General features: G+C 41.8%; 2 protein-coding genes across 2 annotated transcripts in view; both read right to left on the minus strand.

Moving 5' to 3' along the window:
• Positions 1 to 7,588, minus strand: part of fpgs (folylpolyglutamate synthase) — a 42,190-nt gene extending 34,602 nt beyond the window's left edge. Inside the window, exons 1-3 of the mRNA XM_020534713.2 lie at positions 7,027 to 7,588; positions 1,287 to 1,421; positions 596 to 649 (exon numbers count right to left, since the gene is read on the minus strand). Of these exons, the coding sequence (XP_020390302.2) occupies positions 596 to 649; positions 1,287 to 1,421; positions 7,027 to 7,287 (450 nt within the window). The 5' untranslated portion in view covers positions 7,288 to 7,588. The remainder of the gene's footprint in view (positions 1 to 595; positions 650 to 1,286; positions 1,422 to 7,026) is intronic.
• Positions 7,589 to 12,574: 4,986 nt separating this feature from the next.
• Positions 12,575 to 26,373, minus strand: cdk9 (cyclin-dependent kinase 9 (CDC2-related kinase)). Its single transcript, XM_020534714.2, has 7 exons — positions 26,168 to 26,373; positions 20,778 to 20,859; positions 19,650 to 19,740; positions 17,457 to 17,623; positions 16,650 to 16,821; positions 16,122 to 16,270; positions 12,575 to 14,542 (listed from the first exon to the last, which is right to left on the minus strand). The coding sequence occupies exons 1-7, from the start codon at positions 26,308 to 26,310 to the stop codon at positions 14,177 to 14,179; spliced, it is 1,170 nt and encodes a 389-aa protein (XP_020390303.1). The 5' UTR covers positions 26,311 to 26,373; the 3' UTR covers positions 12,575 to 14,176.
• Positions 26,374 to 27,324: the final 951 nt, after the last annotated feature.

Below are 27,324 nucleotides of genomic sequence, written 5' to 3' on the forward strand. Positions count from 1 at the left end.
TACTTAAATAATAGACTCCAGCAATCAATAAACAGTTGTCATGATTACTGAGAAAATCCTGACACTTGACATCTACAAACTGCTGACCAATGTTGAAGAATTCATAAAAATTCCATCCTCTCCTTTTCCTGTCCTCAAATACACTGTCTCAACATTTCCTATGTCACAAAATGAAGGTGATCTATTCAAGCACTTTGTAAAAAAAATGATTTTCAATTGTCAAATTTTACAATCTAATGGACCCCACTTCTCATGTCACACATCATCCACCTAGATATCAACACTGCAGCGACTTCCAAATTCCTGGAGTTCCCACTCATCAGTAGGTCACCTTGGTTGAAGGGCCTAGAACAGTGTCAACCCCTTCCCTGACCACCTCCAGAAGTCCCAAATTTCACCACTATTCCCCTTCAACCAGGTCACAAGACCAGGAAAGCTTATGAGATGGAAATCCAGGAACAACATTCAACCCAGAGGTCCAGAGCATCAACAGGTGTAAAACCCTTAGACCTAGTGTAAAAACAAAATCAGCACGGCTCTAAGAAATATTTACAGCCCAACCTGTCCTTTTGATGAATTTAAGTCAGGGACTGACCTTGCCTTTTGTTCCAGTCACATGGATGATGGCAAGCTGGTCCAACTCCTCAATCTATCATTGACAAAAGAAAAGGTTATTGGAGAAAAATGGCTTCTAACAAGACAGTATCATCTGTGGAAAACTTCTACTGAGAATCTGTTAGGATGGCATGCTTGCAGTTGTCACCCTTCATCTGCTTCCCCTCCCTCTCTCTTGCACTGAAGGTGCCAACTGCAGGTTCCGCCATACATATCCCACTGCTGTTGGGACATTACTAAAATGGCCTACCTTTGTGTGTGAACTTGGAGACTGAACCGTTGGCAGTTTACCTATCCACACAATGCCCTCACCTCCATCTTTTCCAGCAAGTGTAACATAAGCAGTGCTCAAAAGCAAAAGCCATTGATTGATATTCTCTTGTCGAGCTGCTCATTCCCAATGAAGACAGCTGTTAAGTCCCTGTTGCCTCATACAATGCCAAGCATATCAGTTCTAATGTCCTTTGCCCATCACATCTCTTGTTCTTAGGTCACTGTCATTGGGAAACACACAAGAATGAATAGGGTGAGTCCAACTGGTAAATCTCCTGAATCACAAGGCGATGGGTCACGTAGACATCTTCACTCGAAATCAAATCATTTGTTTGGAAGCTTGATGAGGTGTATCGCCCTGTCTCCCTAATTAACCAACATAAGCTTTATGCCTTTACCTTCATTCCAGCGCGGTGAATAAAGGAGTTCATTGCTTCCAGAGTGCCATTTGTTCGGCCAAGCTGCTGTTCCCGTCGGATCTGTTCCAGGGTGCTGGCATTGGTCTGGAGAGTGTTCAGTGCCATTATCGCATCCTGGAACCAAACATAAAGACATGAGCAAGTAAACATTAAAAAAAAAAATCACTCTTAACAATACCATACAGCACAGAAGATAATTCAGTGCAACTTTCTCTGTGGCCTGAGAACTTAAAAATGCTGCTCTTACATAACAAAAAGACAAGAGGCCTGGAGTGCGCTCTGGAAAGGCAAGATGGATGGGGTGCACTGCAGAACTCTACTGCAGGAATTTCCCCTTTGTCACCCATTAGGGAACAAAAAGGGTCACTTGACACCGCTTCAATCAAAAAGAAGTAGTAAGCAAGAGTCAAATCCTGAGCCTAAAACAATCAAGGGAGGTGATGACTGGTGGTATTATCACTGGACTGTTAATCCAGAGACCCAGGAAACGTTCTGGGGTCTTAGGTTTGAATTCTGCCATGGCAGATGGTGGAATTTGAATTCAGTAAAATTCAGAACTAAAAAGTACATAAATCCATTGTTAATTGTCAAAAAAACGCATCTGGTTCACTAAACTGCCATCCTTACTTAATCTGGCCTACATTTGACCTCAGATCCACAGCAATGTGGTTGACTCTTAACTACCTTCTGGGCGATTGATTTGATTTATTATTGTCACACATACCGAGTTACAGTGAAAAGTACTGTTTTGCGTGCTAACCAGACAAATCATATCTTACATAAGTACATCAGGGTAACAGAACAGAATGCAGCTACAGAGAAGGTGCAGAGAAAGATCGACTCTAACATATGAGAGGTTCATTCATAAGTCTGATAACAGCAGAGAAGAAGCTGTTTTTACATTTGCTGATACGTGTTTTCAAACTTTCGTATCTTCAGCATGACGAAAGAGGGTGGAACAGAGCACGACAGGGGTGGGAGGGGTCATTGATTATGTTGGCTACTTTCCCAAGACAGCCGGAAGTGTAGGCAGAGTCAGTGAAACGAAGGCTGGTTTTCATGATGGACTGGGTCTGCATTCACAACTCTCTACAATTTCTTGCAGTCTTGGGTGAAGCAATTGCCATACCAAAAGCTGTGATGCATCCGGATAGGATGCTTTCTATGGTGCATTGATAAAAATTGGTAAAAGTCATTATGGTCATGCCAAATTTCCTTAACTTTCTGAGAAGCGGAGGGTTTGGTGTGCTTTCTTGACTGTAGTGGTGACATGGTGGACCAGGATTGTTCAACGTTATATTTACACCAAGGAACTTGAAGTTCTCAACCACCTCCACTGCAGCACCATTGATACAGACAGGGCATTTCCTCCACTCCCTTTCCTGAACAGCACCTTTGTTTTGCTGACATTGAGGGAGAGATTGTTGCCTTTTACACCATACCACTAAGCTATCTCCTTCCTGTAGTCTGTCTCATTGTTGTTTGAGATCCGACCCACCTTGGTGGTGTCATCAGCAAATACATAAAAGGAGTTAAAGCTGAATTTGTCCACACAGTCATGAGTGCACGAGTAGTATAGCAAGGGGCTGAGTACACAGCCTTGCGGGGCACTAGTATTGAGGAATTTTGTGGAGGAGGCGGTGTCACATATCCATACTAACTGCAGTCTGCGAGTCAGGAAACCAGGGATCCAGGTGCAGAGGTGGGGAGCAGAGATTGGAGATAAGTTTTGTTGGAATTATGGTGCTGAAGGCAGAGTTAAAGTCAACAAATAGGAGTCTGACGTAGGTGTCCTTGTTATCCAAATGTTCCAGGGATGAGTATAGGGATGGGCCAGTGATGCCCTCATCCCCTGAATCAATAAAAACAAAATGGGCCATAGCAATCAGTCCTAAACACATGGTCAAATTCAGGAAGCATTGAACTTTTGTACTATGCTCCAGGCATACAATTATAGATTTTGCCATTTGAAGTCTGGAGGAGCAAAATGTAGTGGTATTTAGAGTCATACAGCACAAAATAGACCCTTCAGCCCAATTCATCCATGCCAACCCAGTTTCCTAAACTGAACTAGCCCCATTCACCTGCATTTGGCCCATATCCCTCTACACCTTTCCAATCCACATACCAGTCCAAATTATCAGAACGTCCCTGGAGCTTCTGGCGGTTGTATTACAGGAAGCTTCTTAAAGTGACCAGTCTCATCAAGCTAAAAACATGATATCAGTCATACAGGAAGTTGGGAGCTGGCTGTGAAATGCAAAAAACCAGTTCACTGTATTCACCAAAATGAAATGCAATCAAGTGTAATGAGATTTCAGTGCACTTTGTCCCAAATACGTCCAGTGACAACATGAACACACATTAAGCTTAAGCTACCAGTCAGGGTCCTCCATAACAGTAATGTAATACCAGAAAGAATCAGTCCTCACAATAATGTAATCTGAGCCCAAAGATTAGCTTTCAGTCCGTAACACACTCACTGAAATCCAGAACCATCCAACCTTGCCAATTAGATTCCAACCCAAGGCACACAATGTTTCAAATATTTCTCTGGAGTGCCCTTCTCCTACTGCTAACTATAATATATTAACAGGGGTGCTGGATTAATGCTGAGAGACAAGATCCATCTTTCCCAAGTCTCCCAATATAAACCCACTTCCCATATATCAATTAGAAAAACTTTCTAAGGCAAATTAATTGAGTGCGAAGTTGAGCCAAGGTGAGCACCAATCTCAATTGCTGTCTTACAATGAAGGGGCCTAACTCTCGCTGGGGCCTATTCCATGGATCCCTGCCACCTTCTGGAGCCTCATTCAAATGCTCAAAATTCCAGCTGAGCCTAAAACTTTGAGCTCTAGCAAGATTTTCAGCCATACAGGTCATCATGCACACAATTTACATCAAGAAAATCACTGGAGGCTGAACTGCCAATGATTTTTACACCCTCCCAACCCAGCCCAGGTTATTGTTATACACTGCATCCCACAACAATCAATCCAATTTGATTCATCTATTTAAGAATAGGTCATACATCAAATCTGTTTGACAAGCATCTATAGACCAATTATTGAAACATTGAGGGAGCTGCCATATTTGTTTAAAAACCATCACATACCGGGCAGTATCTTGAGCAAACACTTGGAGAGCTGGAAAGGGTAAATCGTACATTCATTCTTGGGACAGGAGTGTTGCTAGTCAAACTAGCACTTACTGCCCTTCCCTGAATAGTCTATCTACAGTTCAAGATATCACACACACACACACAAATTGGTGCCCAAAACTTGTTGGTCTTTCAGAGCAAGGAGTCGACCCCAACCGAGTGTTGCAGATTGGCACATTCCAAGGCCCAGGAGTACGTGCTGAGGGACACACTAAAGCTTGGGGCAGCTGCCTCCAAGGCGCAGTGAAGAAATACCACTCTCTAAGGTCTTTCTGCCGACGTTAAATGGGGGTCCAATCAGTTATCAGACCCTCCTGGAGCCTCAAATATATGTAAATACAATCCTGTACAAGTAAAAAATACCTTTGGTTTGTTTGCCGGACCTATCAAACTCCAATGTTTGTTTTGTTTCTTCACATGCTATGTATAGAACCAAACTGCTTTAGTCACTGTAAGTGTATACAAAGATATTTTTACGAATAATGTAAAATCGGCGACACAGTTCCAAGTCAGGATGGCTGGCTGTTTGAAGGGGAACTTACGGGTGGTGATAGTGTGAAAGGGCATGTTAAAAGCATGTGGAAGATGACTCCCCTATCAATGCAGCCCTATCATGCAGTTTCAGAGGAAGGTCCCAACTGCCTGACCCATCAACCACAGACTGCAGAGTGAAATTAAAATCTGGAGGTTAGCCATATATAATTTTTAGTTTACAAGAGATTATGCTGCCCAGCAGCTTTGATGCCAACACACAAACTAGGCAGCTCCCACTTTTAATTGGTGTTTTTGTTAAATGAACTATATCAGTTTGGAATAGGGGATCGAATTAAGAAAAATCAGGGAAGTATCCTACTTGTGACTGCCGTCTGATGATCCATCCTGTAAAGTCTGCACATCAGATATCTAGGTTCATACATGTGCAAAGTGTTCACAGGCCAGCCAACAATTGTGGAACCAGTAGCAGCCAAAACGATAACCAACCTTTTCAAAGCAACTCACATTTTTCACTATCTAACCCTTTGTATGGAGCCAATGCTTTTTATTTGTGTAGTTTTGAGAATGATCCTTGGACTGTACTCATTCTATCATTAACTTCAGTATACGCACCTGGTTTAAACTGTTACCAAACATTGGAGAGTGTCCAGCTGTGAAAATAAATATTTTTCCACTCCTCGTGCACAATAAACACCAGTAACTGTACAGTGATTTACAGAACTGAGCAATGAAACACACCATTCAGCTCAACATGTTCATCTTCCATAAGGTTCCTCCTATCATTCCTCATTTGACCCTATCAACATTTTCTTCTGTTTCTTTCCCCCTCATATTCATCAGCTTCCTTGAAAATGCATCTATACTACTCATTTCAATTGGTGTTTATGATCATGAGTTCCACATTCTCACCACTCCTTCAGTAATGTTATTCTCAAATGCACCTTCTTACATTGTGACTTTCGTATTTATGCTCCACAGCTATGTTCCTCCGCATTCTTCTCTCAAAGAGAGACATCTTCTCTCCTTACACCTCTTCATAAATCAGAATCCCAGCTGTTGAATACCTGCACGCTACATCATCCTCCCACACATCGTCTCAAAACCAAGCAAGATTTTCATTGATGTATAAACTAAAGCAAAGAACTTTGCTTACTGAAGCAAATCTAGCAGCATCTGTGTAGAGGGCATCTGAAGGGTAAATGGACCTCAAATGTCAACTCTGCTTTCTTTCCACAGATGTTATCAGAACTGCTGAGGTTCTCTAGCAAAATTTCTGTGTTCAATAACCCCAGCTATTCATTCCTTCTTTGGCTTAGCATTTATGTGCATTCTACAAATATGATTTGGTTTTGCAAACAGACTTATTTCTGAAAATAGAAATCCCAATGCCACAGGAAATAGTCCAATAAAATATTAATTCCCAACCTCAGGAATATTGTCAATAATTTCATCTTCCCCCGAATCTAGATACATTTCCTATTTACTCTTCATTTCCCACTCGGATCAGGAAAGTGACTGAATTAGCAATGCAAGTCTGTTGGCGTTTCACACACAACATGAAATACAGAAGGAAAGTAACTCTAAACCAGAAACATTTAACCCTACCCTTAAGGATGGGTTAAAAAAAACTTTACAGCAATTTTAAACTTGATGCGGCAATGCTTTTGGAAGATCTTCTTTCCACCAGCTGTCACAGTCACCTTGGAAAGGGAATCCTGATTCCCGCATAATGAGGCAGGACAAGATTCCCCAGTGATCTGAAGCGGAAGATTGAGCGGGAGAAAAGCCGGTCTGAAGTTACTCCTTCAAAACCCCTGCTCACTTGCTGAAACAATTGGGGCTGGAGGGAGAATAAACTGAACCCCGAGCGTCCGAGCGCTCAACCCCTCAACCCCGTACAAGCGGCCAAACCCCGTGTCTCGAGCCGTTCAAACAAACCAGCGTAACCGTCACCGGGAAAAGCGCGGGAAGGTGCCGGCGCGCCAGCCGTCCATCGGGGGCTGGATCTGAGCCCGACCCCCGGTCGTGAACGAGACCCGGCCGCTCCGGCCCCGTTTCTACCTGGTACTCCATCCTGGGGAGGCGCAGAGCCGCTTTCGTCGGCGCCGAGCTGTAGCTTCTTCTCCACCACCAGGTGTCTGTCTTCGCTCCTCGTCCCGCCCCTCTGCCCTCGACTCCACTCCGCAGGCTCCTGTTAACCTTCAACCAGGCCACCGGCACAGCTCGCGGCAGCCGTGCCATCATGGTAGCGACACACACGTGGCTACACTGCCAACTCTCACCTCTGACCTCCTGGCAGTCACTATCGGAGGGGGGCGTCATCTTTCATACTGGCAAATGCAGCACGAGTAGCTGAGTTTCTCCCCAGCCTGTTCTTCTACAGCGGGTAGATTTTCAGCCTGATGTAGTATTCCTCCATCCCTTAGTACCTGTACCAAGCAAAACGCTAACCCCCACATTCAGAATCAACACCAACTTGTTTTAATTTACGATTTTTCACTGTTGCCTTCGCCGTTTTTCATTCCTCAGTATCCGGAAGGCCCAAACACGCCTTCTCGGTGAAGCAGCGCTTTACCCGCACTTCAGTCAATCTAGTCTGCTGCATTCGCTGCTCACAATGTGGTCTCCTGTACATGGGGGAAAACAAAGCATAGACTTGGTGAGCACTTAGCAGAACCTGTATTTTGTTCGCAAAAAAGACCCTGAGCTTCCAGTTGTCTGCCACTCCAACACACCACCTTGTTCCCTCGCCAACATCTCCGTCTCAGCTTTGCTGCAGTTCTCCAACAAAGCTCAGCTCAAGCTGGAAGAACAACACCTCATTTTCCACAAGCCCTAAAACTGTTGAATTCAATAACTCCACAGCCTTCTGGACTTATTGAGTTCAACAGTTTTAGGGCTTGAGGCACCTTCTCCCATATCCTTATTCCAACCCCACACACCAAGCCTTGTTATGGTCTGCTATTATATATTACCCATTGTTAGCAATGATCTAATGGTACAGAGGCAATGGCCTCGTGGTATTATGGCTAGACTGTTGATCCAGAGACCTGGATGACATTCTGGGGACGTGGGTTTGAATCCTGCCATGGCAGATGGTGGAATTTGAATTCAATAAAATATTTGGAATTAAGAATCTAATGATGACAATGAAAAACACACCTGGTTCACTGATGCCCTTTAGGGAAAGAAATTGCCATTCTTACCTGGTCTGGCCTACATGTGACTCCAGACCCACAGCAACGTGGTTGATTCTGAACTGGCTTTCAGAGCAGGGCAGTTAGGGATGGACAATAAATGCTGCCTAGCCAGCAATGCCCTCATCCCATTAATGAATAAAAGAAGCCACTAACAGTCCCCCTAAGCAGCCATTCATTCTCTTAGGCTGACTGTTATCCACTCCTTTGTCCAACTATTCTTCTACTCTACCTATTGTTTACTCGTTACCCCTGCCCCCACCCTGTCATTTGCATAAATACCAACTTTATCCTAGCTACTATCAATTCTTAAGAGGAGTCACTGGACTCAAAATGTTAACTGATTTCTCTCCACGGATGTTGCCAGACCAGCTGAGCTTTTTCCAGCAATTTCTGTTTTTGTTTCTAGTATGTCTTTCCTTAATTTAGGGATCCAAAACTGTTTATAGTATTCCAAGTATGGTCTGATTAGTGCCTTATATAGTTTTTGCAAGACCTCCCTATTTTTATACTTAATTTCAAAGGGAATGAAGTATAGAAGGCCAACATTCCAGTTGCCTTCCTTAAAGCTAGTATCCAAGTTCATTGTTATATGTGATTTATGTACATGGACCCCTAAATCCCTCAGTGCTGCATTTAAATGATATTTGCCTCTTCTGTTCCTCTCCTCAAAGTGTATAATCTCACATTATAACAGTATTTCATTGCCGAGTTTTGTCTACTCACTTAATCTGTCAATATTCCTCTGTAGACTGTGTCATCCTCACTACTGCAACACTGCACATGTACATCGAATTTTATTTTAGCTCACATATTTTCTCCAAAGGTTGTAGCTTTGGTTTAGAGATAGCATTCTAACCCAATTCAGAGGGTTGTAGGGACATACCGAAACCCATACAGCAACTTCACTCAACATAGGTCAAGAAATAACTTCAGATAAAAATTGTTTCCAAAAACAATTGTCACCACACCCACCAAACATTTACATTTATTTTCAAACTTTAATAGTGCTTTGCTTCCCATGTCTTGTTTTAGATGAACCGTTCTATGCAGGAGCAGAAGTAGGCCATTCAGCCTATTGAGTCTTCCCAGCCATTCAATGAGACCATGGCCAATCTGATAATCCCGAACTCCACTTTCCTGCCTTTTCCATATAACCCTTGATTCCCTTAATGATTAAAAATGTATCTCAGCCTTGAATATACTTAATCACCCAGGCTCAACAGATTTCTGTGGTAAAGAATTCCATAGATTCACTAACCTCAGAAGAAATTCCTCCTCATCTGTCTTAAATTGCGACCCCTTATTCCCCAGGTCCTAGACTTCCATAGGGGAAACTTTTCCACTTATCCTATTAAGTCCCTGAAAAAACTTTAACTTTCAGCAATGTCATCTCTCTCTTCTAAATTGTAACTAATCAGAGAGTCTTGGGAATAGAAACAGACCCGTTGGTTCAACTCGTCTGCGCTGACCAGACATCCCAATCTGACCCAGTGCCATTTGCCAGCATTTGGCCCATATCCCTCTAAACCTTTCTTATGCAAATACCCATCCAGATGCCTTTTAAATTTTGTAATTGTACCCACCTCCACCACTTCCTCTGGCAGCTCATTCCATAACACACCATCCTCTGTGTGAAAAAATTACCCTTCAGGTCCTTTTTAAAATCTTTCCCCACTAACCTTGAACATATGCCCTGTAAAGGCCTAATCTACTTAACCTCTCCTCATAAGGCAGTGTCTCCATCTCTGGTATCAGCCTAGTGAACCTTCTCTGGACTGCCTCCAATCGTCAGTATACATTTCCTTAGATAAGGGGCCCAAAACGGTTCACAGCATTCCAGCTGTGGTCTGACTAGTACCTTGTATAGTTTTAGCAAAAAACTTCCCTACTTCCATACTCCATTTCATTTGAAATGAAGTCTAACATTTCATTTGCCTTTCCTATTACCCACTGAACATTGATCCTAACTTTTTAATGATTCACAATTGAGGACACACGAATCTCTGATCTGCAGCTTTCTCCATGTAATAAAAGTCAGTTCCTATTAGAAAGGTGCCATATATGTTTCAGTGCTGAAGAGTCATAATCATGCAATAAAAGACTGATTATTATTCTACTATGCATTATTTCTATAGAAGTATCAGTCTGCGTGATAAGCAGTGTAATTAAGAACGAGACTCTGTGGCTTGACATTTTATCATTGCAAACAGAATAGATCCAAAGTCTGCACAGAATTTCCTGAACACAACTGAAATTTATACAAGTAGAAAGCAATGATACCAGCAAAGGAAACACAGTTGGGACATTACATATACTTATCATTTGAATTCCTCCAATTTCAATGATTAAATGCATTAGTCAGTCATAAAATCCATGGCGATTCTCCATTTGTACTTCGTTATCCAATTTTAGGCAGGATACTGAACTGTAAGTTAAGCCTTACCATTTCCAAGTTGGGAATGAATAAACCAGCAAAGGTTCTGGAACCAATGATGCCTGAAAAAATGCATGTGTATAAGCATTGAGCAAGAAAAAAAATGAATTTCATGGAGATACCTTGCACAGTCAAACAGCTTGTAGACAATTAAGGTTTTGTCTCACTCACAAAGAATGGGGCACACTTATCAGTCTGAATCAATAATTCTATCACTATAGATGCTGCCAGGTATTTTAGCTTAAGATGTCCAGTATTCAGTGTTTTGCTTTGAAATATGGCACATGATCCTTAGGTCGGATGTTGGGGGCATCTATAACCTCTTGCTTCCATTTCAGATCAGGAGGGAGAAAATTAGAACACAATTTTGAGGAAGGAACAGCCCTAATTAATTATAAAACCCTATAAATATGGTAACCATGTTAAAAATAAATCAACTGGCATTTATCTGTCTTTCACATCCCAAAACTCCTTACAGCCTGATAGCTTTGAGCTTAACTAAAAACCTGAGGAAGATTCGGGGTAAATCTTAGGAAACGGATAAAAAGGTTGGTTGAAGCAACGGATAGTTGTTTTGTAATTGTCTAGATGGAATAGTTCTGACAGGAAAATATACATATTTTTAAAAATCAAAATAAACAGATGTAAGTTGTACAGTGTAGCAGCCTCCTGGCTGCCAAAACACAGATTGCTAACTTGGCCAAACAGCAAAAGGATACTGGGTACATTGGCCAAGTAAAACGCAAATCATAAAAACCCACAAACCAGACATTCCAACACAGCAGTCAGGTGTTAGTGCAGTCTCTGGCAAGATGGCGACAGGGTAAGTCACCCCATTCAGTGCTCCACTCTGCTCGCCAGTTCCCTTTTTTCCTCCTCTCTGTAGTAATTCTAATGCCCCCCCATCCCACACCTCCCCACCTTTTTAACTACCTATTTAAGGAGTCAAAGGGGAGTCAGGTCATGACCAGGAACCGCATAGTGAGAGGTGAACGCGTGGGCTGTGTCCTGCAGCAACGGCAGAATAAGCACGGGCTGGAGTGATGCCAGTGGGCCGGTGAGGCAGCAGCAGTCGGCGGCCCAGCGGACTGAAGCCTATGGAGGTGTGACTTGGGCCTCTGAGATCTGGACTTGACTTTTGTTGGTTACCTTTTGGCTCTGTTAAATCTTTTAATTTTGGTTTTTGTAACCAAGTACGTGCCAGTGAACGGCGACTTTGTGCACTTTTCACTGTACTTACGTTCCAAGTTTAGGAATACATATGACAAATAAATAAATCTAATCTAATCGGCAACAGTTATTCTGGACAGTCATACCCCCAACAACTTATCCACTAAAGAAAGGAGAGCCCCTACAGAAAGGGCCCAGGTCCTGCTACACAAAGAAACCAGCAGTAGCATGCCATCAAAATGATTAACCCTGTTTCAAACTACTAAGTGTATTGCCCTGATTGGCCAGAACTATTGAAAGTTCCAGAAAATCTTCTAAATAGATATAAAAACAGGGTTCACTGGCAGACTTTTCTCTTGGAACAGCTTTGGAATCTTCTGAAGGCTTTCTGAGGAGACCAGCATGGCAAGAGGCAGAGACCAGCTAACCATCTAGAGAGAGAAAGAAAGCAGCTTTGCAGATCCAGGGCAACAGTGACTGCATAAATCTACAGGAGACTCGGGAAGTAATTTAACTTTAAGGGACCAAATAGGATTAGAATTAATAATATTTAATATTAAAAGGTTATTGTAACTTTGTTCCTAATAAAGTTGGGACTGTTTTGCATTGTTACAGGCTTGTGCTTGTATTGATTTGACAGCTTCAATATTATGGGACACCTGGGCCAATTCATTCATAACATTCTGGTCAGCGTAGTCTAAGTTGTTTTAAAGAGAAACTTGACAACAGTGTGGCAATGAATAAAAACAGAGACCATTAACAATTAAGACAGCCACTTTACATAGTAAACAGCAGAGAAGCAGGCTTGTTTTACAACAGTTTATTTTAAAATCTGGAACAAGGTAGAATTCATATTCAACATTGATGAACTTTACTACAAAATGATAGCTAATTTGCACTAAAATTGCACTGTACAAATAACGAAATCTGCATATTGTAATTGCTTATACTGAAGAATTGTACATTAACTGCACTTCCTAAATTGTGTCTCTCTTGCACCTCACCACAAGGGCTGAATCTTAAATGATATTTCAACTCTGTAACGTAAACAGCATCCAGAGGCAAAGTTCTGACAGTACCAGTGACAATCAAGAACAGTCCTGCACCACCAGTGGGCAAATTGGTCTCCAGACATTAATAAAGGATCATTAATTAAATTGCAATTAAGGAACTGCTTAAGATAGCTTTCAGTTTCATAAAAGCAGCTTAGCCAATACTGTCTTCAAATGAACCCATTCAAAAGCAGTACTGCATTCACATGAATGAATTAAAGTCTTCCCATCTCAGTCTCTGGAATGTACAATACTTTTGGACATTGAAGAACACTGCAATCAGTCGGTGGTTTTGATCACAAGACCCAGTTAGCTAAGCACCACTGCACCAAATTGGGTGCGTAGACTAGGGAAGAGACAGAAAGAGATCACACTTCTCAAAATACTAATGTTGGAATTAAAACATGCAACCTGAAAGTACAACTCCATTTACTCAATTCACCTTAATCCAGCCAGCTCCAACTGAGCACTCAGTAACAAGGCAACATTAGAACAGGAATCAGAAATCCATCATTGCAAATGGAATGCATCACCAAACAGCAATGACTACAAACAGGTATGAAATATATGAGAAACACGTTTTGCTATAATTAAAAATATATATATATTTTTAAAAAACTTCAACAAATGTACAGCACATGTACAATATTAATGCCTTAAAGAGGAGCAAATATCCAGCTAGTTTTGGCTTTAGGGAGAACCAGCCAGGACCTCAAAGATGTTCTCACCAACAAATGATGTTGTGGTAAGTGTTTATAATAGAAGTTTCCAAATGATCTAATTGCCTTAGCATCCAAAGATTTGAGTCCTCAATCCTCAGTAAAATTAAATGAATATAAATCATACTCTTCCCCAAGTTTCCAAATCTCACTACTGGGATGAGAGGCAACCTCACAGGCTACTACTCAACTTCTCTTCCCTTCCCACTGAAGCACCATCAGCTTCTCAACTGGCAGGTGATTCACATCATGAAGATCAATGAACAAACCCAGAATCTAGCACTCCACCAGATGCACATGGTCTGAGCCACCCATAGTGCCTGAGATGTAGATAACCAGCAATCAGCCAATGATGAAACAATTGCAACCGTTAACAAAGAACTCCAGAACAATTCTAAACTGATGCTCCCCGGAGAAAAAGTGAAATTAACCAAAGCCTCCACAATATGTCACTTCTGAAACCTCAGTTCAGCTTTTGGTTCTGGAAGAGAAGTACCTCTACCAGGGTATCAACACCTGATCAGGCACAATTAATGTGTAGACAGTTCAATATTTTTAAATCATAACAGCTCAGATATGGCACCATCATATAAATAACATAACCTGTCTCTGATCCATTAACCTCATTAAACACATTCAGAACACACGATCAAACTCTGTCTGGTTGGCAGCAGCAGGATTCTTGTTCTGAGTTGTTGATTGCTGAGGCATGTGACTAGCTCGCCTCCGAGGCGGGGCCAAGTATTCAAACATTGACTGGTTGTGTGTCGAGAGCATATTTTTGAGGTCAGAAGGCATGGGGTCAGTCCAGAAGAAATCATGGTTAAGTGCATCATCACTGTCAATCCTCTGGGCAGGGTCAAGGACAAGCAGCTTGTCAATGAGGTCCAGTGCGTAAGGATCTTTCACATAAGCCTTCAGCCGATCTTTGACCTTTCGTTTCTGACCTTTGGGTAATTCCAGTTTTTGGTAGAGTTCATACTTTTCAACATTTGGCCAAATCTGAAACCAAGCACAAGTTTCATCATCATGAAGACAGAAGATTTCCTTTTGAAAATACTGTGTGGAAATAAGATTACAGCCCTGGGCTTGCTACTTTAGATGGGGGAAAAAAGAAAAATTATGGAACTTGATCCCCAAGTCACTAGTAAAATCCATGGAATGCCATTTTATAAAAAGTGGAACTTGGCTTATTCTGTCATCAATAAACTAGGGGTTTTAGATAATATGCCAAATCTGAAACTGTTGGAAATCCAAAGTTAAAAGTGTTGAAACTGCTCAGTTTAACTGACAAGGTAAAGTGTTTTTCCTGAGATTGATCATCTCACTTGTGAACCTTACACATGACATATCTCAAATTATTCATGATCCAAAAATATTGGAGCTGCTCCCAGTCTGTTTGCTAGATCTTGTCTAATTATTCTGAAATCAGCCACCCCAAATTTAGACATTTAAGTTCTGCACTACTATTATCTCTTTCCAAAGTGACTTTGAAACTTATAGTTTTATGGTCGCTTTCCCAGAATGCTCACCCACTGAAACTTCAACCACTTCACCAGCTTCATTCCCTAAGATTACGTCTAGCACTGGCCCATCACTAGTACAGCTATCTGTGTACTGGCACAAAACATTTTCCTCGATGTACTTCAAAAGTTCAACCGCATCTGATATAGTCACACTAAAGTGATCCCAGTTAATGTTAGCAAAGTTGAAATCCCCTACAAATATAACTGTTTCTCTCACACTTTTCTGTGATTTATCTAAATATCTGCTCCTCTATATCCCTCTGACTCTTAGCATTCTGGAGTATAATCCCAGCAAGGTAGAATCATAGAATCTCTACAGCATGGAAGCAGGACATTCGGCCCCTCTGAAGATCATCCCACCCAGACCTACCCCTCCTACTCTATCCCTGTAATCCTGCATTTCCCATGGATAACCCACTTAGCCTCACATTCCTGGAAACTCTGAGGCAATTTAACACGGCCATTCCACCTAACCTGCACATCTTTGGACCATGGCAGCAAAATGGAGCCCCCAGAGGAAATTCATGCTGACGTGAGCGAATGTGCAAACTCCACACAGACAGTTGCCCAAGGGTGGAAGCGAACCCAGATCCCTGGCACTGAGAGGCACAGGTAATCGCCCCTTTTTTATTTCTAAGCTCTACCCAGATGGCCTCATTTGAAGACCTTTTCAGGGTATCCTGCACTACCACAGCAATGGTTTCTTTTATCAATAATGCAATGGCCCACCTCTCATTCTTACAACTTTACATTAAAACTCTCTAATCAAATTTCTATCCCAGCTACAACACTAATAAATATCCAAATCAAACAATAATGCACTACAAACCTTCACCCTGCGCAATTTCTCTGCCACCATGGAATATTTTCTTACATTTAATGCATTAAATGTAAGTTGTTATGACAGTTACAAAAGTCCACAGCACTGCCTCTGTGGTCACTCAATATATTTACAGTTACATCACATTTGAAAACTCAATATTGTACTTGACCAGCAACTTCAGAGACTTAAAGTAGCATTATTTGCCTTTCAATAATGAATCAGCTGGTCTTACCTCTGCTGTGATGGAGCCACAGAGCTGACTGATCAGGGTTAACTGATGCTGTTCTGTGTTACCCTGCATTATGGGGCTTCGAGTCCACATCTCAGCCATGATACACCCAGCTCCCCACAGATCTATGGGTGGTCCATAATCTCGTTCACCTGTGTTGAGGGCAGAGCAAGGCAAACCAAAGGCAAACAAGCATGATTTACAGGAATGCTGTACTTTCTAGTTTCCTACCCTGTATTCAAAGATATTGAGGTAAGATCCTAAACACACAGGTGTTTACTCCTAATCTGGGGATAGTCCTTCTATACAAACTTGACAATGAGTGCCAAGACTAATCAAACACACACATCACAGCTCAGCCCAAACCTGTCCAGAGGAGACCCTGTAAAAGGTCACTGGACCCAAAACATTCACTCTGCTTTCTCGCCACAGATGCTGCCAGACCTGCTGAGTTCCTCCAGCAATTTCTGTTCTTTTTTAAAATCATATAGCCCCTACTGGTCATGAACAGTAGAAGTCAAGGAAACCCACCTAGCAGGAGCTCTGGTGGCCGGTACCATAGTGTTACTACCCTGTTGGTATAGCGGTTCGGCTGGCTATTCTTGGCTAGGCTGAATGCCCGAGCTAGACCAAAGTCAGCCAGTTTCAGAACACCATCCCGGGTGATCAACACATTCGCTGCTTTCATGTCTCTATGCAAAATCTGGAGAAAATAAATAAAATCTGCATAAAACAAACAGCAAAGTAGTTTACACTAGTATATATTTCTCTAAAGACAGAATCCTAAATAGAAATTCTTTGCAATTAATCCTGACATTTACATTTTAAAACACTGCTCCCTTCACAGTTCAATAATTGTGTGTAGTAGGTTACCAAATTTCTCTTAAAGACAGAAAATCTTGCACCTACTCAACACATTTAAAATGCATTAAATAATTTAAATTATGCTGTGGTGCAATGTTGTTTAAGTATGTTGTAGTAATTTTGCCCATAAGGTGCCAGTCACAGCTATAAGACAAACTAAATTACATTTGCATGGCACCTTTCACGGCTTCAGGATATCATAAGGCACTTTACACCTAAAAGCGTACAGACCATATAATCTATATTGTCGGTATTAGAAGCAGTATCCTTGTATTAAAATAATCCCCATTTATGAGAGATGCAATTCCTTTTAACAGCATAAACAGATACAAGCAAAGCAATATAATGTATTTACCTTTACAGTGCTCAGCCAACCATGTAGCTATGACCAAGGCTATGAGATTACCAAAATGCACCAAACCAGCTAAAGATAAATAAAACCAAGCGAAGTCACTTTATTTTACTCCTTCTTACCTTGTTGCGATGAATGTAATACAGCCCATTCAGCAACATCTGCATCACCTTCTTGATTTCTGCCAATGTGAACTTCACATTGGCATTGCTGAGCAATCCAGCAAGGTCATGCTCACAGAAGTCAAATACTAGGTAGATGCTGCCCTTGTAGCGGTTATACTGCGTGGCTGCAGAGATTAAACAGAAGTATGCATCACTGTCATCCTTAACCTCACTATTCCAGGCACAAGATCGCCCTTTGATTTGTTTGACCTGAAACAGGAAAGCCTAAGCCAAGTAGGGTGAATAAAGCAATTAGTACCCGGGAGAAAACTCAAAAGTTATGAGAGGTGTTATATTTCCAGCTGTTCCCAGAGTGAAACCTCAATTTATTTTATCTATTTGTTCACCAAGATGGCCTGATGATATTCACAACTGACTGCCAATGTCCTTTTAACAAAAGAACATAAATGTTTAGTACAAAACAAAATAAGGTACTAACTGTCTTACACCAATAGTCTAATTACAATATTTACAAGGATGTTGCCATGGCCTGGAGGATTTGAGTTAGAAGGAGAGGCTGAATAAGTTGGGGCTTTCTCCCCTGGTGCGTCAGAGGCTGAAGGGCGACCTTTTTGAGGATTATAAAATCATGAGGGGCACAGATAGGATGAATAGTCAAGGTCTTTTTCCAAGGATGAGAGAGTCCAAAACTAGAGGGCATAGTTTTAAGGTCAGAGGGGAAAGATTTTTAAAGGACCTGAGGGGTAACTTTTCCACACAGAAGGTGGTACGTGTATGGAATGAGCTGCCAGAGGAAGTGGTGGAAATGGACATAATTAAAAAATTATGTATAAATGGGAAGGATGTAAGAGGGATATAGGCCAAATGCTGGCAAATGTGACTATGCTAGATTGGGATGTATGGTCGGCATGGACAAGTTGGACCAAAGGGCCTATTTCCGTGTTGTATGACTCTAAATATCAGTAATAAAGATTCAACCTTTTCATCCTGAAAAACAATCTTATAGATATTCAAGCTAAATAAAACTGGCCATCCAGTCTTCATCCTCTCGTTCAGTGGGCAATGCTGTAATTAGTTTCTTGAACTGTCTTCTTACTGACTTTTCCAAACATTTCAGAGCAAATGCATGGGTTTTCCTTACATTCAACTCCTACCAGTTTTCTGTTGGTAGATGATTTTCTCTTAAGCCAATTAGGACTTCCTCCCAGCCCATCAATGACTTTTTGAAGACTTATAGAACAATAGCAATATTATTATTCTAACTGGACCTGTATATATCTTCTGGATAGTTGTCTGTGTCAATGGACAGCTGGTTGCTAGGCAACAACCCCTTTATTTCCTCGATCACCCCATCACCATTCTCAGAACAAATCTAAAATGGAAGTAAATCCACAGTTCCCTCATTAACACAGTGTGTGAGGAAAACACAAATCAAAATTCAAATTATACAAGGCTCTTACACTTCAGAACCCAGGTTTCTAAATAATAATGACACACTATGAACCTTTGTCACACATATTCTTCACCTAACATTAGTTCACGTCGCAGGTTGGATTGGGGAATACGCAACAAAGTGTTTGGCTTGGTTATTTTTTTTTTTAAAATGTAAATGATGGATGAAAGAGACAATTTCCATGCTTGCTGTTCATGAGGAAAATGCAATACTATGTATTTCAGGGCAACACCAAATTTCTTCAGTGGCAATGCCACCAATTTTCAATAAGACTGTCAGCACAAACTGTTCAGCTTTGTAACTCAAGCATGTTTAACTGATTTGGAGATGGAGTTGCTCTTTTGATCAGAGATGTACAGCCTTTATTCATTGCTTAGAGTTATGATATTTCCCTTGCCAAAACATGATTCCACCAAGCTAGACAGTAGACTTGTCTGTGAGCCATATGGACAGGAAGTGCGTGGACAAAAGATAGGACATATGTTCGTAAAATGTGAATATATTCCATGATCTTTGAACAATAACTTGCATCTGGTCTGAACACATTTCAGCTGACTGCAACACCGAAGAACTGGGCACTGACTGTTGATGCCCTGAAAAAGGGCTCCTCTAAAGGCAATATTGATATTTTCTAATCAATCTATTCTGTTATTGCACATCTCTGGACCAGGTTGGATCTGGGCCTCTCTGAAGGCCATATAGACTGGCTGATTTGCAGCTTGAGACAAAAAACTCACCTTTAGTGCGGCAGATTTCAATAAGATTCACTACATTTTCATGTTTCAGCAGCTGTAGAATTTTTATCTCTCGCAGGGCTGTGATAGGAAACTGCCAGAAACATGTAATAAAATGTTATTTGCATCACAATCTTGCATATAAACACATATTAACAAATAACAAAATTGATAACCACAGATTATTAACTTACAACTAGAGAAAGGAGATTTATGAATGAGAATAATCAAAAATGACACACAAGAGGAGCCAGGTGCCAATTCAGTAGGGTAAGAAAAGTAAACCATAGGAAAGTAGTTCATCTATCACAAATAAAAAGAACATCTGATTTTTAAAATAAATAAAAATCCCCTGTAGCAAGTCAAAGGTGGCTACTGAAATAGGACAAACACAGCAGTTAGGTCCCACATCAAATACTTGGCCCACAATCCACTGGTTGCAGCAGGAAGTAAGCATGTCTGAGAGACTTATAAAGTTGTAAACAACTTTCTAGCGGCTCAAGACTTGGAATTTTGACTCTCAGCAAAGGGCTACTGGCTAAACACTTGCATATGAGCAGCTATTTGCTGGGATGTTGACATCAATGGTAAGGCCATCATTTATTACCCATCCCAAATTGCCCTGAAGAAAGTGGTGATGTGTCACCAAATTGACTACCACTATCCTGTTAGGAAGAGAATTCCAGGATTATTGCGAAAGACTGGTGATATATTTTCAAATTAGGATCATAAGTAACTTGGAAGGGACTGATGGTGATATTGTCATGCACCTGTGATCTTTACAGCAGGGATTAAAGATTTGGAAGCCATGGTTGAAGAAGCATTGGTGAGGCGCAGTAGTGAATCTTGTAAATGGAATGCACTACAGCAATGATATGCTGTTAGTGAAGGTAGCGATTGGTAAAGGTGGTGGAAGTCAAGGCCCAGAAGTTGTGTATCAATATGAGCCATAACCTGCAGAGAACAGATGGTTCTCTGAAAAAGAAAGTGAATCTTAACGAATTGTCAATTTCTGAAAAAAAAAAACAAATTTTAGCGTAGAAAAATGCCACACTATTGTCACTCAACTTATCTTTAGGTCTCCAGAGACAAAACTATCTTTAATATCCAAGCTTATTTAATACCACATACCCCTTCCTTTTCATTTTCCATCAGGACTTTCTTCAAAGCTACTTTTTTGCCTGTCTGGCGATGACGTGCTTTAAACACCTCCCTATAAAAACAATTACAGCATCTTCAGTCCAAAGGTCCCTGTGGCCAGCATATAGTCAGAATAATTTTAACCATACTATCCGATTCCACAATAAGGAAACTAGGTCAGAAACAATCATAAATGTGTAGAAAAGTTCCAGTATTTAATGTTTATAGGTTGTGAAATCAAATAAGCAGAAATTAATTGTAACACTGGCAAATGCTACAGCATGGCAGAAAGTCTAATAATGTCTCCCAACCCATTCTACTCCTCTTCATACCAGCAAGTTATGCCTTAAGAAGCAGTTCTTGAAGTTTACTGTGCAGTATCAAGTGAGTGCCTTTCTACAATGGAGACACTGTATCTGGACAAGCTGATTAAAAGAACTTTCACAAAAAGGGCTTTGTTTTTCCTTGGAACAGCCAAAAAAATTCCCAACAAAATGTTTCTTCATAACTGCAAAAACAATTTTATTAGGCAAAAACTGCCAATAAATTCTGTGACCTGCAAAGAACTACAAACAGCAAATCACCTCATTGTTTAAGGCAAGTATGCTGGGCAAGGGCAGAAACGGCATCATAAAAAATTGGTATGACTCAATTGTATTTGCCCTGCCCGTTCCCTATATTCATTAATACCAAGAGATCAAAAATCTATCTATTCCAGACTTGAATATGATGTGGAGATACCGGTGTTGGACTGGAGTGGACAAATTTAGCCTTGAATATGACAGTAAGGGAATGCCTACAATCTACTTAGGGCAGAGGTTTCCAAAGATTACCAATCTTCTGCATGAAGTAACTATTTCCTCGTCTCAATCTTAGATGAGTGACCCCTTCTACGGAGGCTGTATTCCCAGAGTCAAGATTCCCAGCCATGGAAATCAATATCTCAGTATCACCCTCATCAAGCCACTTCAGATGAATCAGACCATTTCTCATGCTTCTAAACATGAGAACAGACAAAAGTTACTTAGTCTCTCATCACAGGAAGCAGTCCTGTGGAGGCAGTTGCGTACTGCCTTCTATTCCAGTGTTTCTAGTGCTCCTTCTATCTGCACACCCAAGTCTCACTGAATAACATCTAAAAGATTCAAACCTTTTAAAAAGATTTTGCTTGTTTACTACAAAATTAATAATAGAATTCAAGTTTTCCTTTGTTATACTCCAACTGTCACCTTGTTGCCCACTCAGTTAACCTGTTTATATCACTTTTGCTGCCTCTTTGTACTCTCCTCATTTCCATCTAACTTTGTATCCTCAGCAAATTTAGATAGGCTGCTCTCAATCCTGTTACTTAATTCATTAATACAGATTATAAAAGCCCCAACATTAATCTTTATAGCACTCTGAATTACAGCTTGTCATCTTTAATATGTTTTATTCGTTCATGGGATGGTATCACTGACGAGGCCAGCTTTTATTGCCCAAAAGGTAAGTCAGAATGCACGAAATTGCTATTGGGCTGGAGTTACACGTAGACCAGATCAGGTTTAAGGACAGCAGATTTCCATCTACGAAGTAGATGTAAAGATATGGCTAACAGCTGAACCTCAACAAAGCATGATGGGAAAAGACTTCAACAATACAAATCAATCTGCGGGTGCCTGGTGCTAAGCGTCACTCAACTTTTATGGTTGCGACAGTTGCTAAGGACTAATAGAAGTACAATGGAGAAGATGTGTCCTGCTTACACGACCCTTGGACAGATGATCTCAGAATCATGAGGATCTTGGGCAGGGGTACATCATTAAACATGGACTGGACTAAAGAGATCAAAAAGGGGGAAAAGCGGGAACAGGCTATTGAGTTAGATGATCAGCCATGATTCATAATGAATAGAGCAGCAGGCTTAAAGGGCCAAATGGTGCTCTTGCTCCTATTTTCTATGTTCCCGAAAGATTGGAAGAAAACAGGTAAAAGAAGGAACATCAGAAACATCGGTAACAATGACCCAGGAACAACCACCGTGGAAGAAAGACCCTGAGTTCAGAACTCAAAGGTGACCATGCCCCATTGGAGTGAACTTCTGCAGTTCACTTCGCAAGGGTAATAGCTAAGACCAAGCCACAAGTCTTGCAATTTAGTGTAATTACTGACAAGCTAGAATAATGAGTTAAATGTAACGTTATTAAGCATTAATTGAATGCCTGTATATTGTAGGTGATTTGAGTAGTAGACTTTTGTTTGAGTGTCTCTTTGTCTGATATGTCAGCTGATACCTTATAAAGGCAATAAGATCAACAACTTAATTCCATCTCTTCACTGAGTTCAAGTTTCATCATCTGCCACCATGGATCAACCTAAAAGGCATTCAGACACTCTCGTAAGTACTGTGTGAGCAGCCATTTGGGACGGTACCAGAAGTGCATTTTGGGTACTATACAAAAGCAGTTTTGTTTCTTTTTGATTTTTAAGTGTTTAGTATTAAAGGGATCATACTTTATCGTGACTAAAGATCGTTGAATTTGCACTGTATGTAGATGGCTTGGAACATTCTACTTTATCTCCATTTCTTTTGTTAATAAGTGTGTTTTATCGTTCAATCAAAATCTGCAATATTGATGTTCAAGTTTCAGCGAGAGATTGTTAAAACAAAACAAATATGATCCATCAAACCAGGTTTCTATTTGGGATTTAATTGTTCAGTAATAATATTAGCTGGGATCATAACACTGATCTCCTGTTAATACAATTGTAAACGCTGTCACAATCTGTCTTTATATTCCCAACTAGTTTATTCCTAAGCTACTTTTTCTTCTATCAATTTATTTGCTGGTTTTCTCTGGTTTCTGAAACAGTCAATTACAACAATCTTTTGCAATGTTAAAGGCTTCTTTTATCTATTACCATCCTGATTTTCCCAGTAAATGGCAAGTGGATCTTTCTAGCCGTGTTTCTATTTTTGATAGAAAGTATTTTTGTCGAAAACTTTAAATGATTTTATATAAAGACTTCCCACTAGTCATTTACTACCATAACTTTTAGTCTACCCAATCAACCCTAGTCAGCTCTCATCTTCTAAGTTGGCCTTGTTTAATATCCTTATTTTGAGATATCATGCTAAATCTTAACATGAAAATTAAGTGTATGATGAGCACTTTTTAACAGCGATAGCAAGAACAGCCGATACTGGAGTCAGAGATAAGACAGTGTGGAGCTGGACGAGCACAGAGGGCCAGGCAGCATTAGAGGAGCAGGAAAGTTGATGTTTCAAGTCAGGACCCTTCTTCAGAAATAGGGGAGGAGGAAGGGAGCTCAGAAATAAATAGAGATAGGAGGGGCGGGGCTGGGGAGGGTAGATGGGATGTGATAGGTGAGTGCAGGTGGTGGGAGGAACAGATAGATGGGAGAGAAGATGGACAGGTTGTGTCAGGTCAGGAAGGCGGGTTGAGGCGGTGGGTGGGGAGATTTTGAAACTGGTAAAGTCCAGATTTAGGGTATTGGGTTGTAGGGTCCCAAGGCGGAATATGAGGTGCTGCTCTTCCGGTTTCCGCGTGGCATCACTGTGATACTGGAGGAGGTCCACGATGGACATGTCGGTGTCGGTTCGCAGTTAGCAACTAGAAGGTGTTATCGTTTGTCACGAACAGAGCGCAGGTGCTCTACAAAGTGGTCTCCGAGCCTCTGCTTGGTCTCACCAATGTAGAGGAGGCTGCAGTGGATGCAGTAGACTATGTTGGCGGATGTGCAGGTGAACCGCTGTCTGATGTGGAAGGTTTTTTTGGTTCCTTGGATGGAGGCAAGGGGGTAGGTGTAGCACTTCCTACAGTTGCAGAGAAATGAGCCGGGGGTGATGGAGCTAGCGGGGAGCGTGGAGCGGATGAGGGAGTCGCGGACAGAGTGGTCCCTACGGAAGGCAGATAGGGGTGGGGAGGGAAATATATCCTTGGTTGTGGGGTCAGATTGCAGGTGGTGGAAGTAGCAGAGAATGACACGTTGAATCTGGAGGTTTAGTGGGATGATACATGAGGACAAGGGGGATTCTGTCTTTGTTTTTGTTGCAGGGAGGGGATGTGACGGCAGAGGTGCGGGAAACGCAAAAGATGCAGTCGAGAGCATTTTCGACCGCTGAAGGTGGGGGGAGACGTTGCAGTCCTTGAAACAAGAGGACATCTAGGATGTTTGGGAGTGGAACGCCCCATCTTGGGAGCAGACGCACCAGAGACGGAGGAATTGGGAGTAGGGGATTGCATTCTTGCAGGAAGGTGGATGAGAGGAGGTGTAGTCTAAGTAGCTGTGGGAGTTGGTGGGCTTGAAATAGATATCAGTTTCGAGGTGGTGACCGGACATGGAGACAGAGGTCCAGGTGAACGAGGGCAGCACGGTGGCTCAGTGGTTAGCACTGCAGCCTCACAGTGCCAGGGACCCGGGTTTGATTCCAGCCTCGGGCGACTGTCTGTGTGCAGTTTACACATTCTCCCCGTGTCTGCGTGGGTTTCCTACAGGTGCTCCAGTTTCCTCCCACAGTCCAAACATGTGCAGGCTAGGTGGATTGGCCACGCTAAATTGCCTGTAGTGTTCAGGGGTGTGTGGGTTGTAGGTGTAGGGGTAGGGGTAGGGGTAGGGGTAGGGGTATGGAGATGGGGATGGGGATGGGGATGGTCCAAGGGTCAGTGTAGACTTGTTGGGCCAAAGGGCCTGTTCCCACACTGAAGGGATTCTATGATTGAACTTTAAGTCGGGGTGAAAGGTGTTTGTAAAGTTGATGAACTGTTCATGCTCCTTGTGGGAGCTCAAGGCAGTGCTGATACAGTCACTGATGTAGTGGAGGAAGAGGTGGGGGATAGTGCCAGTGTAGCTGTGGAAGAGGAACTGTTCCACGTATCCTACGAAGAGGCAGGCCTGGCTTGGGCCCATGCAGGTTCCCGTGGCCACTCCCTTAGTCTATAGAAAGTGAGAGGAGTTGCAGGAGAAGTTGTTAACGGTAAGGAGTTAATCTTTTTAACAGTGGATCTTTCACTATGAGAGCACTCATTAACCCTGCCTCAAAGCACAATCGTAGATCTAAAAGTAACTATGTTCTGTTTAGTTCCACAACATACTCTTTCTGGAAGCTGTCATGAAAGCATTCAACAAGCTCAGATCACTTTTGCGAATTTGGTTTGTTGATTCCATTTGAAGATAAGGTTAGACTGAACTACTCACATATTGGCCGGACCGGATAAAGACAGCAGATTTCCTTCCCTAAAGTCCGGCACATTCTCTCTCCCACTCACCCCATCCCCTCCAGTCGCTCTCTCTTTCCTCCTCTCCTCTCCTCTACCATCCAGTCCTCAGGCCCCGCTCTCTCTTCCCCCTCTCTCCACCCGTTCCCAAACCGGCCTCACCCGAAAGTGCCCTGCCCGATCTTCGCCAGCTTCTCGTACTTCCCGACCTCGTCGCAGAACTGGAAATCCAGCGCTTCATAATGTTTAATCATGTCGGCGCTGAGCCTGACACTCATCCCGCCATCCGGGCACCTCGCCATCATCTACTTCCGGGGCGGCCGGCTATGCGGCACGCAGGGATGTAGCCTACATCCGCTAGAGACAGCGGCACCAATCGGCCGGGAGCGGAGCTGCAACCGCTCTGCCTCGAACCAGCCACAAAAGCAGCTGGTGGCAGACGCAATGGGGAGGGGAATTCATGCGCAGTGTCTTAGAAAACTAAGATTTTTCATTGTCTTCTAGTGCCTATTTTGAAATCAGCAAATATAACGCTAAATTTTATGGAGAACCACTCATTGTCATTTTTCTTACACTTTTTCATATTTCTACAACCATTTGGTTCAGTTAATTCATAGAACATTGAGCTGCCAAGTCTTGTCCATCTCTCAGTCAAGTTTCAGTAATAGCTTTGATGTCCCAGTTTCATGTTCTTAAATATGCCCTGAGTTCATCAGCCTTAGCCGTAAGATGCCTTGCAATGAAATAAATGCAATTTAGTTCTTCAGGGTTACTACATACTCTGATTTTCTCTTTTCTAATTGACGTGGTCTCCTCACATTCAGAACCTTCGCTATCAATCTTTCTATTTACACTGCTATTTAGAATTCCTCCACTCCCTTAAGTCTCCCTTAATGGAATGAGCAAATCTCCCTGCTAAGATATTGATCCCTTTCCAGTTTAGGTTAGACTCATTCTTTTTCAACAGGTCTTTTCTATCCCAAATGACATTCCAATTGTCCAAAAACCTGAATCCCTGAACAATACACCAGCTCTTCAGCCATTGATTTATTGTCTTTAACCTTTTCTTGCTTCCCTCATTTAAGTTTGGCAATGAGAGTAAACCAGAAATTACTACTTTTAAGGTTCTTTTTTAAAATCTTGTACCTAACCTCTTAAATTCACTCTGTACTGCTTTAATCTTTTCTCTAAAAATGTCATTCCTACCAATGTGTACAATAATTTCTGGCTTCTCAATCTCACCTTTAACAATATGCTTGAAATGTTTAGAGATGTCCTTAATCCTAGCACCAGGAAAGCAACAAACCATCCTAAATTCA

This window comes from Rhincodon typus, chromosome 28 (assembly GCF_021869965.1).
Source record: "Rhincodon typus isolate 14 chromosome 28, sRhiTyp1.1, whole genome shotgun sequence".
Lineage (NCBI taxonomy): Eukaryota > Metazoa > Chordata > Chondrichthyes > Orectolobiformes > Rhincodontidae > Rhincodon > Rhincodon typus.

Bases quoted from the DNA above. Each gene is read 5' to 3' on its own strand.
- cdk9 (XM_020534714.2), bottom strand. From the start codon at position 26,310: ATGATGGCGAGGTGCCCGGATGGCGGGATGAGTGTCAGGCTCAGCGCC. The intron at 19,741-20,777 runs GTATGTGGTATT...TGTTTCTGGCAG, and splicing joins TGGAAAATGAAAAGGAAGGG to TTTCCTATCACAGCCCTGCG. The intron at 16,822-17,456 runs GTAAGAAGGAGT...TATTTTCTCCAG, and splicing joins ATTACATTCATCGCAACAAG to ATTTTGCATAGAGACATGAA.